Here is an 11,508-nt window from a genome sequence, read left to right on the forward strand (position 1 = left end):
TAGATTATATTACTAGATTGTATTGCTAGTCATGGCAAAGTTTAGCGTAACAAGAAATAAAGCGCTGGTTTTGTCTAAATGAAGCTCTTCCAATCACTTCAACATAGTTCCATGGCACCAAGATGCTACAAAATGGAAGCAAAGCACTACTTTTCTTTAAATGAGGCTCCTAAACTCACTTCAACATAGATCATTGGCACCCAGATGGCAACAAAGCACCACTGTTGTTTATAAGAAGCTCCACAACTTACTTGAACATAGTTTCCTGCCACCAAGATGCCACATGGCAACAAAGCATTACTTTTGTCTAAATGAAATTCCTCAACTGTCTTCAACATAGCCTCTTGGCACCAAGATTGCAGCAAAGCACTACTTTTGTCTAAATGAAGCTCCTCCTCCTAAACATAGTTCCCTGGGACCAAAATGCCACAAGATGGCAGAAAAGTACTGCTTTTGTCTAAATGAATTTAAATTCAGTTCAACATTGTTCCCGGGCAAGATGCCACAAGATGGGCACTAAAGCAATATTTTTATTGCATTGTTATTAACATGAGTGTTTTTTAGGCTGGCTATGTTTCCTTGTTTAAAGAAAGCTTGCCAAGTCAAATTTTCTCTTCCACAGGCAGATAATAGTCGACAAATACTAGATTGTACCCTTGGTTTTAAGCCCCGTGTTTAGACTGTAATGTTTTCCAGTAGCGGGTCAGCTGATCGTTCGCCATCTCGGTTTTATTTTTCTTCAGCCAGGGGATTTGACCTGAGTCAGGAGCAAAGTGCGGAGGAGGAAGAGGAGGAGGAGGCTATAGCAGAGAGCAACCTGAGGCACTTTGTCCTCTTACGTCTCCGGATGGAGCGCTCTGTCCGGCCGTCTGTCATGACAACATTGGCGATGACGTCTTGTGTTTGGTTTACAGATGAAGATCTTGGAATGGATGGAAAACTGGGTGGTGGGCAACAGAGGGGAATATCGATAACGTGTAGTGATGTGACTGTCATTTAAAATCACCAGGCTCTATTTTTTGGTTTGCTTTGTTAATATTTCAAATTGATTACTGTTTTTTTTATCATATTTATCCCGAATATTGTTCAGATTCATTTAATTTTTATTTCGAATATGTACTGTCAACCCCTGCACCTATCTGCATCATACACACACCCACAGTCATGTCTTGTTGCTTCACACCAACAATAAATAAATAAGTAGGCTTTTTGCTTATACATCGGGGAGAAAAACATACTGACTTGACATTTGACAATTAGCAACCACAAGCCTCCTGGGTCCTATTTAATAACTATGGTGTTTGCTCTGATGCAGATGCAATTTTCGATCAATTTCTGATGCAATTTTTGTGGATTTTTTTTGGGGACCACAGCAACCTCACACATCTTGGGGCAAGTCATTCAAAATCAGTAAGGTTTGTGCCTAAAATAGGTTAAAAAAAATTTTTTTTTTAAAAACAACAACCAAAAAACATGTCTGTTGATATACTTACTTTACATTTGACACCAGCTACCTCAAATATCTTTCGGTAAGAAATTCTTCAAAATCGTTAGGGTTATTGTTCTGAAAAGTATGGATTTTACGTTTGGCAACAAGCTAACACAAGCCTTCTGGGTCATTTAAAAGCAACAGAGTTCTTGCATACTTTAACATGAGCTACCCAAACATCTTGGATAAAAATCTATTTAAAAAACGTGGGTTCTTTGACACAGAACAAAAATACATACAGTATTTCTTTTACCATTGAGCTCAACTCCATAAGACATCTTAGAAAACCGTGGGCCAAACATTTTTAAAAATCAATTCTTGATTCTTGTCCTGACACGTGAAGTGAAGTTTGAAGATGGTTGGTTGGGAATTTTGACAGACTCGCAGCTGCTTCCTTTAGCGTGATCTAATAATACACGGAAACATGCTAATAAGTTGTATTACTCTGGTGACACAACAACAGTATTTCCCTTTCAAGGAATTTTGCTGCTCCACTGAGTATTACAGTCCAGCAACGGGAACAGACAGGCGAGTCCAACTTTCTCGGTAAATTAGCCGACTGGAAGGTGAGATGCAAAAAAACACATCTAGTGATGAGTTGACTTCAAGTTTAAAACTTTGAATTGGAGTAGTAAAGGAGAGTCGTCTACTTATTAGTTCAACCCCTACTTTGTTGCACTAGTAATGCCTACTAGGCCCAAATAGTAGCACCAAATGACCACTAGTAGTATTGCCTCACTAGTTGTGGAAGGCAATAGTGGACATGTTTTTACTAGTAGTAAGTCAGTCTGTCTCCGAGTGAGTTGTTTAACTTGTAGTGCGCTGAATTGTTAAGGTAGATATCAAAGATCTCGAATAATTGCTCAAATGGCTTTCCACAGAAGCCTTCCAGATCCTATTATAAATCAATAGAATTGAGCAAGGAATTCTTACTTGCGAGATTTACAGCTTTGGGAGAGGCTCAGAGTGGAAGCACCTTACTTAATACCAACGCCACGTCATTCCCAGAAACCCACTGGTGTTTTTTCAAGGCGGTGATGGGGCTTTTACGACGCTGTCGGAAACAAATAGGCTGTGTTTGTCGCGGTCAGGCTTGCACAAGCCGGTGAAGCTACATGTGGAAAACATGCACCTAAAACCTGTGCTGCTCTTGTGTAAAGAGCCGTGGAAAAGGCAGGAATCTCGTTCAGTGGAGGTGATTTCCACAATGAATAAACATACCTCAAAGAGGTTCTTAGTCAGCCCTCTTGCGCCATCTAGAGCAGTGATTCCAAACCTTTGCATCACACTCACTTGCTCGTCTTGCAATAAAATTATTACAATTTGCAGAGATTTAATTTCCAAACAACACTTCTGGATTACTTTACACTCCTTTTTAAACATGGAAAACTTGTGTGTGAAGTGTTGTTTTGTTTGTTTTTTGTATTTTCATGTTTAAAATAAACATTCAAACTTAACCTCATTAGTGTTCTGTGACAGATCATCATGTGTGCTGCAGGAAATTATCAATTTTCACCAAATTCAGTAGTCTTTTTTATAGGCCTGACACATATTTTAATAATAAAATGGGCCACTCGTGAAAAATGTTTAAACTTCACGCAGTATTTTTAACATGCAAATTGAAAATGGAACAAACTAATGCTACATGATATCACAGTTTGTTAGTTATTTTTATAAACGTAAAAAAAGTTGAATGTAAATTTGTCACACCATTTTTTGTTTAAAACTGTAGATACATTTGAATGTTACAAGACAGCACAGTATTTGTTTTTTATTACAAGTGCGTATTAAAGCAAGCGGTACGGTAAATGGATGGATGGACAGATGTTTTAAAGGTCCTGTATTTTTGGCTATTTAGACCTACCTCTATAAAGTTACTTTCTAACATGGACTTAGTATAAAAGTGTCAATTTAATTAAAAAAAAAAAAAAAAAAAAAAAACACCTTGGTTTTGTCATACGAGTGTCCAGAAAAGGCCCCTCTGACAGACTTCTGTTTGACCCAGTTTTCTATCCGCTTTGTTTTCTGACCGCCCCCTTTCCTCTGATTGGTTGCCGCCGCGTAGAAGACCCACTTGTGAGAGCACGTGTTATGTTGACAGCGCTGGCTCAGTAGCGGAAAAGGAAGGCGGAGATCATCTCTAGTGATGTAGATAAGCTCGAAAAATTCGAATGACCTGATTTCAGGCCTCTTGACAGAAAAACATCTGGAACTCAGGAATGCGTGGACGATTTTAATTCATATTTCACATATTTACTGAGTCGCCATAGAAACAATATTACACTCAAAATACTAGAAAAAGTTGGTTTGGCAAAATATGTCCCCTTTAAGTTGACTGGTTCATGAGAACCAAAATATTTGAGATATGACACAAATAACTTTTTTAATAACTTTTTGTTTCAAATAACCATTGAATTGTTTTCAAGACGGGTGTTGTGACAGCGCGATATAAATTGAGTTGAGTTGTTTTCAGCATGTTTCATTAACGCAAGCTGAAGTCAAATTTTTACAAGCAACTCAAGACAAAAAAAAAAAAAAAAAAATTGGCTGAGCAATGGCTCGTATCTTGGAAAAACTTGTAAGTCGGTTCACTCATAAATCGAGGTACCACTCACTGGATATACATTTTGTGAGATTTTTATTTGTTGGTGTGTTGTGAGATTTTTATATTTTTATTGTCAAATACGTGCCTGTGTGCATGCATGCTACTGACCTGATATATCCTGAACGGGATGTATCGGAATCCTGCTTCCTCGGTGGAATACTCCATTAGTTTCCTGTTCATGGCCCAGAACTGCTCAAACTTATCTGCAACACAAAAACAAAAGCACATCCGTCTATTCGGAACCACTTCAATCCCGATATGTATGAAAGACAGATTGGAGCTCGTCATTTACAAGTTTAAATTTAAAATACATGTGCAGTAGGGGTGTAATGGTCTTTGTATTCGTTCCGAACCATGACAGTACCGGTGTAACGGTTTGGAGCATGCACTCATACAACGAATTAGCCTGAGTTCTTTGCAGGATCTGCACTCCAAACCAGGTAGCAGTAATGCACCTTTAAACTGTTTGGCAACTGTCATTACAGTAATCTCTTGTTTATGGCAGGGGACCAACCCCGCAATAGGTGAAATCCACAAAGTAGTAACCATAGACTTTTGGGATTATTTATACATATTTTAAAGATGTATGAACCTCCCCAAACTCTTATTGATCTTCCCCACACTCTTATTAACCGTACCTTAATCTGATTAACAATTTCTATACTCTTAAACAAATTTTAAACTCTTAAACATACAATAATACACAGTAGTACTGTACAATATGTACGTTTTATTCCTTGTAATCTGTTTTTTTTTTTTTTTTTTTTTTTTTTTTAAGTTTTAATGTTTTAGGATAGGAAACCTTTAACCATAAAATAAATTACAGCATACACTCAAAATTCCACCATATGACGAATTATGTAGAATTAGGAATATTGAAAAAAAAAAAATCTGCAATGCACTGAATCTGCAATAGGTGAACCATGATATAGGGAGGGAGCACTGTAAACAAAACAAGAAGAAGAAAAGTTGGCATCACAGCAAGTTCAGATGACAGACAAGCAGCTAGAAGACCCACCGGCTTCATTCAAATCAACTGTGTGGGAATAAAACAGCTATGACATTCGAGTGGTGGATCAGACGAGAACAGTGTGTCGGCGCTGTTCGATAGCTGTGCAATATGTCCATGGAAACACGTCAAACATGCTACTGCGTATGAGACGGCATCACCCAGATATACCGGTCACTGAACCAGACAAAAGAAAATATGAATCCGACAAGTTATCCGCAATGTTTTTAAGAAGCCTCTCCATCTGAAAGCAGACCGGACCAAACACATTACCAAATCTATTAGCATTTACATTTCAACAGCTACTCGCTCATATGCTGTCAAAGACCATTGAAGTATTCATTCAAAGTGTTTGAGCCTCATTAAAATGTTCGATTCTACCCGCATATAAACCTCTCGGTGGTGCAAAGGAGTGCATTTCAGTCCATTTCGAACCTCTTGCCTCTAGTCTTTGCAAATTAATAAGTATTACAACCCTTAATGCTACCCTTATTGAAAGTAAAACATTTTTCTATTAATCTTATTCAGGCTTAGTGTGGGTCAAATTGAAGATCTTTTTTCAAGATAAAGTTTAAGACCTTCCAAACAAATTCACTCATTGAGAGCCGCATGATGCTCAAACACATTTAATATAAGACAATAAGGTTTATTGCCTGTGGCATTTATAATAGCATTCAGTGATGCATTCAATGTTTAGGAGGTGCAATTTTGAAGGATAATTAAGGTCTTCGTTTTGCTAAATCACATTTCAGAGGCCCTGTTATTACACATGACAGCAGTTAATTTCCTACTGTAATATGTTTTGCCTTACATTTCACCGCTCAGCGTGCAGCGTTCAAAGGCTTCTGCCTGCTATTTTCAGTCATTAGCTCCTTTCACACCCAACACTCACTTCTCCCGCCCTGTTGTGTTGAAAGCAGTTGACCCTATCTTACAACTATTTTATCCTGAATGTCACACCAGATGTTGCTGACATGATGCGACATCATCCAATTATCAGAATCAGAATCAGAATCATCTTTATTTGCCAAGTATGTCCAAAACACACAAGGAATTTGTCTCCGGTAGGCCTCATCACTGTGTGAATGTGTACAGAGGCACGACAATATCCCACAAGACCCTTTCATGTCACTTTTCCAAAATTGGCACATCAGAGACATAACAGTGGGGCTGGGATTTATTCAGGTCACCACAGAGGCACATCCCCAGTTCCAGCTTTCTGCCAAACCCTCACACACTGTATACCTCTGTTATGTCTATGATGTTATGTCACAAGCCGGCAAAATCGAGGGGCCACTTTCAACTCCCCTAATACCTTTCAGACTGAACAGCAAACCTGGGAAAAAGACAACTTTGATAGGTAGTGTGAAAGGGGATACTGACTGATGAATCCTGGACCCACTGGGGATTTGACAAATCCTGGATCTGCTTTTGCTTTGCAGAAATGCTGTATGAAAGGGGCCACTGGTTGATAAATCCTGGACCTACTGTCGCAATTTGTTTGATTGAAAACTAAAATTTAGGCCTAACCCCCAAGATCATAAGCTTCTGACCCATCAGCACCCCCTCCCTTTCCCTTTACTCCATAACTTGACACAGCAGCCGACGGGAAGTCGACATGTTGGAGCAGGTCGGAAGAAATAAGAAGGGTAAGGTGTTTGGGAGGGCTTCAAAGACCTGTGTGTGTGTGTTCCTTACCGTTCTGCAGGCCCATCCATAGCTGCTTGTGGTCCTTCTTCTGCATGTCGTTGACGACTTGGCTCTTGTGTTTGAGTGCATCCGCCTCCTTGATGCTGGACATGAAATGGGCCTCCACTACCGAACTGGACGAGCAGTGGAGCAGGTCCTGGCCCGGAAAATTCTGACAACAGAAAAAATGTTGCGTTAGCAACAGAGGTGCTGAGCCACGTGTCGACTACGACGTGAACAACCACAGTGCTGCTCATCCTCTGTGTAGCGCACGTCGTGGCAAGCGATAAACTTAATTGATTTGAAAGGCAAATGCATGGGGATGACAGCAACAACAAATTGCATTGTTGTTTTTACAGCACAACAATTCACTGTTCAGACTATTACATTCCATTGTTAATTTACTATAAAACAGAAAAACTACACACATATATATATAGAGAGAGAGAGAGAGAGAGAGAGAGAGAGAGAGAGAGAGAGAGAGAGAGAGAGAGAGAGAGAGAGAGAGAGAGAGAGAGAACTGTCCTAAAAAAGAAAGTATAAGGCCAATGGTGTTTTTATTGTGTAATTCCCACTGTTCAAAACGTGACTGTTAAATTCTTAATTTCTTAAAAAGAATACAAACTATTGATGTTGCACTTTCCTCAAAAGAAAAGAATTGAGTTGTTATATACTGTATATTATTAAATCAATTAATGTTGGAGCACAATAATTTGCACTGTTTAAACCGTTATTACATTACTAATTCCCTAAAAAAAAGGCAAACTATTGATGTTCCACTTTCCTAAAAAGAAAAGATTTAAGGCATTATAATCTGTATATTAAAGACAATGGTGTTACTGTACCATAATAATTTGCACTGTTCAAACTGATACTGTTACATTCCTAATTTCCTTAAGAAGGTAAACTATTAATATTGTACTTTCATGAAAAGAAAAGCTTTAAGCTGTTTTCTATATATTATCAAGGCCACAAGTGTTTTTATAACATAATGATTAGGACCGTTCAAACGTACTTTTTTTCCTTAAAATAAATAAATAAAAACTTACTTTACTAAAATGAAAATATTATAGCTGTCACACATCATCAAGTATGTAATTTTCATTCTATTGTATACATTATTTTTTGTTTATCTGGCTATCAAATGTGTTTAATGGAGGATTTAATGCTAACACTTGAAAGTTTTTTCTTTTCCTTTTTGGCATTTTAGAGGTCATTAAATGTGTTCATGTTTACTTACCGAACTGTGATTTTTATTGTTAGTAATAATTGTCTAACTAGAAATTTTATCTTATTAAAAACACTAGCTACAAAATGAGAGCTCTGTCTGAAGTAATATTCTTGTTACCTCAATTAGTGACAAAATACAGAGTAAAGGAGCGCTGTTACCTTAAAGTGCACAGTGATGCTCCATGGCAAGACTGAGTTGGAGGCATGGAGGTCAAACAGAACTCCGATTGGATAGTGCCTGACATCAGGAAAAACACATAGTTTCATTTTGGACAAATCAATAGCTACATCTACATTTACTCCTTGAGTTGTATTTACTGCCACTACTGAGGCTGTGATTGACTCAAAGTTGTGTGTGGCCACACTGACACCTTGTGAAAACTACTGGTATTTATGTCATTGCCATTAGACCTCGTAAATTGAAGCGACTGTGAGCTATGGCGTTGCAATGAACGAATAAATCAAGACCTCAGTTCAGCTCCTCAGCTTTTTCTTTGGCTTTTTGCAGCATAACAGGAATTTCTAAAAAGTAGTTTGGCAGTGCTACTCATATCTTTCTTGAATTAAAAAAAGGACTAAATATATTTTAATTAACCGCTTTTTAGGACAAATATGGCTGAATTAATACAACGAATATTACAGGACTCTTGATCATGTAAATTCTCGGGGTAGATTAGAGAAGGCACCTGAACCATACTTTGCCAACCCCTGCTTTAGCGGTTAGTATTTGCCACAATTATGCAACATCCTAACAAACAGAATGGCCACAACAAGGAGGTCCCTCACCATTTGAGTGGCGTCCCTTCGTATTCAAACCACATTTCCCCTGCGTCCTCAGCCTTCATCAATTTGAGGAAATGCTTCTTCACCTTGTCCGTGACCAACGTCAGGTAGCTCACCCTGGGCAACAGCAGCTGTGGGAAAACAAGATGCGTACTATAGTTCGCTTTGTGGCGTCATCCTTCGTCCCTCTTCAGCCATGACCAATAAAACCAAGAACCAAGAATAACTAAACTTTTACATTAGTGTAACATTTGGATTGCGTGTAAATCGATTAGTCATGCCTGGAGAGTGAAATGCAATGAATGTTCGGATGCCAAGTCAGTGTAGCAACAGAGCTAACACAAATAATTTTAACGCAATAGGGTTATATGGAACGACAGACGTTTTTATGTAATACTGTACAACTAATCACATCGTAATATAATTGCACAGCACAACAGAAGCGTGGGAAGGAGGCAGTCGTCCAGAGATCTGAGATGTAAAAACTGCAAAATTACGTTCATATAGCCTAAATACATTGAAAATAAATGTCAGTAATTTCTCCAAGACCATTAACAGAACCATTAAGGGTGGAGCTTATCCATACTCGAATCTTTAAAAATGTAGCCCCGGGGGCAGTTTTATGCCGGGACTCGGTACCCATCCCTACACCAGATGACAAAAACACAATCAATGAATTAACACCTAACAACAATGAAAGCAAGATCCACAAGATGACGCCAAAGTATTTTAAAATGTTTTTTCTTTACTGAAAGACAGCGAATTGGGAAGCTTTTCAGCAAATAACAGAGGACGGGTTTTTAAAAAAAATAAAAAATCCAGTACCTTGAGATAACGCCTGTTGTGGACTGGTGCTATGAATATATATTTGACTTGACATGAGATTGAGTGACGAGTGTATGACGTACATAATAAGGCTCGGCCTCCCTCTCCGTCACCTCGTCCTGGTTGAGGGTGAAGCAGGCGGGGATCCGACCGAACCAGACGTCTCTTAGCACGTCTTTGTCATCTGCCATGTTGCTGCTGCTGATGCTGCCGCTTCCAGTGGCTCATAAAGACTGGACGCTTCTCAAGTTTGAGCTGGAAGTCCAGAAGCACACAGCTTCTTGTCCTATCACAATCCAGAAAAGCCCATTTGTCTGTATTACGGCAGTGACATCTCACCAGTCTGAATTTAACCATTCATCTATCCATCTTCTATAGTGCTTGTCCTCATTAAGGTTGTGGGCGAGCTGGGGTCTAGCTCGGCTGACTTTTGGTTGCATACAACCTGGAGTGGTCGCTAGTCAATGTAAGGACACAATAGAAAGAAAAAATATATATATATATTCAAACTCATATTCACACCTATTGGGAATTTAAGGTCCCATTAAGCGAGCTGAAGCCTATCCCAGACTTTTGGCGAGGCAAGCAAAGTACACCATAGACTGGTAGCCAGTGAATGTCAAGGCACGCATTGATAAACAAGCATTCACATTCACATTGTAAGGACAATTTAGGGTCAGAAATTTGTAAAGGGACTTTTTCAAAGCTACTTATTTAAGGAACAAAGGGAGGAAAGTAGGGAGGGAAGGCGGCACGGTGAACGACTGGTTAGCACATCTGCCTCACAGTTCTGAGGATCAGGGTTCAAATCCCAGCCCGCCTGTGTGGAGTTTGCATGTTCTCCCCGTGCCTGTGTGGGTTTTCTCCGGGCACTCCGGTTTCCTCCCACATCCCAAAAACATGCATGGTAGGTTGATTGAAGACTCTGGTTGTTTGTTTATATGTCCCCTGCGATTGGCTGGCGACCACTTCGGCGTGTACTCCGCCTTTCGCCCGAAGATAGCTGGGATATGCTCCAGCAAGCCCGTGACCCTTGTGAGGATGAAGCGGTACAGACAATGGATGGATGGAAGAAGGGAGGGATGAAGGAATGATGGAAAGAACATGAAAGAGAAGGATGGGATGGAGGGAGTAACAAAAGGGAGGATGGTTGGTAGGTAGGTAGGTAGGTAGGAGAGATTAAGTGGGAGAAGGCATGAAGAAATTATCAATTGAATGAAAGATGATGGGTAATACAGATGGAAGGAAGGAAACAAGGATGGTAAGAATGGAAGGAAGGGCCGAATGGAGGGTGAAAGGAATGATGTAAGTTAAGGATGAACAATTTTGTCTTCAATGATGCATTATTGCATGATTTTGGATTATGGGAGGTCAACCCCACACAAGCACGGGTAAAACATGCTAATTCCACACTGGTAGGTGAGATTCTATCCTCGACCTTCAGTATATTTATTGGAATAACAAAAAGTTAAATGAGCAAGCACACGCATGTAATAAAACACAAGTATTTCAACAACATTAATGTACGCAAGAAAACAGAATGCACAACATACAATGAACAGGCATCTTCGGTGAAGTTATAACGTCAATTATTACGCAAATGATCCACATAAAGCAAACGCGTGGAGAAACGACGTTAGCACAACAGCTAGCCAGTTAGCATACTTAGTGGCAACGCGGAAGATTTTTTAAATAACGAATACAAGTTAGTGGCTTGGCTTTGAAGAGTTTGTCATGACAAACGCGCATTTCGCGTTTGTAGAAAAGGAGAGAAGCCTACTTTGTGTCTATGAAGGGAAGAAGGGCGAAGTGTTTAGGCGATGTTGTCATTCCCAACTGACTGAGAGACGAAGAAGACCTCTTCGACAACAGCGACCT

General features: G+C 39.4%; 1 protein-coding gene across 1 annotated transcript in view; it reads right to left on the bottom strand.

The window, feature by feature from the left end:
* atg5 (ATG5 autophagy related 5 homolog (S. cerevisiae)) overlaps positions 1-11,491 on the bottom strand; it is a 34,250-nt gene extending 22,759 nt beyond the window's left edge. The window contains exons 1-6 of the mRNA XM_061675720.1: positions 11,411-11,491; positions 9,714-9,916; positions 8,809-8,936; positions 8,182-8,260; positions 6,802-6,964; positions 4,203-4,297 (exon numbers count right to left, since the gene is read on the bottom strand). Coding sequence (XP_061531704.1) covers positions 4,203-4,297; positions 6,802-6,964; positions 8,182-8,260; positions 8,809-8,936; positions 9,714-9,821 — 573 coding nt within the window. The 5' untranslated portion in view covers positions 9,822-9,916; positions 11,411-11,491. The remainder of the gene's footprint in view (positions 1-4,202; positions 4,298-6,801; positions 6,965-8,181; positions 8,261-8,808; positions 8,937-9,713; positions 9,917-11,410) is intronic.
* Between the last annotated feature and the right edge of the window lie 17 nt (positions 11,492-11,508).

Source organism: Phycodurus eques, chromosome 4, assembly GCF_024500275.1.
Source record: "Phycodurus eques isolate BA_2022a chromosome 4, UOR_Pequ_1.1, whole genome shotgun sequence".
NCBI lineage: Eukaryota > Metazoa > Chordata > Actinopteri > Syngnathiformes > Syngnathidae > Phycodurus > Phycodurus eques.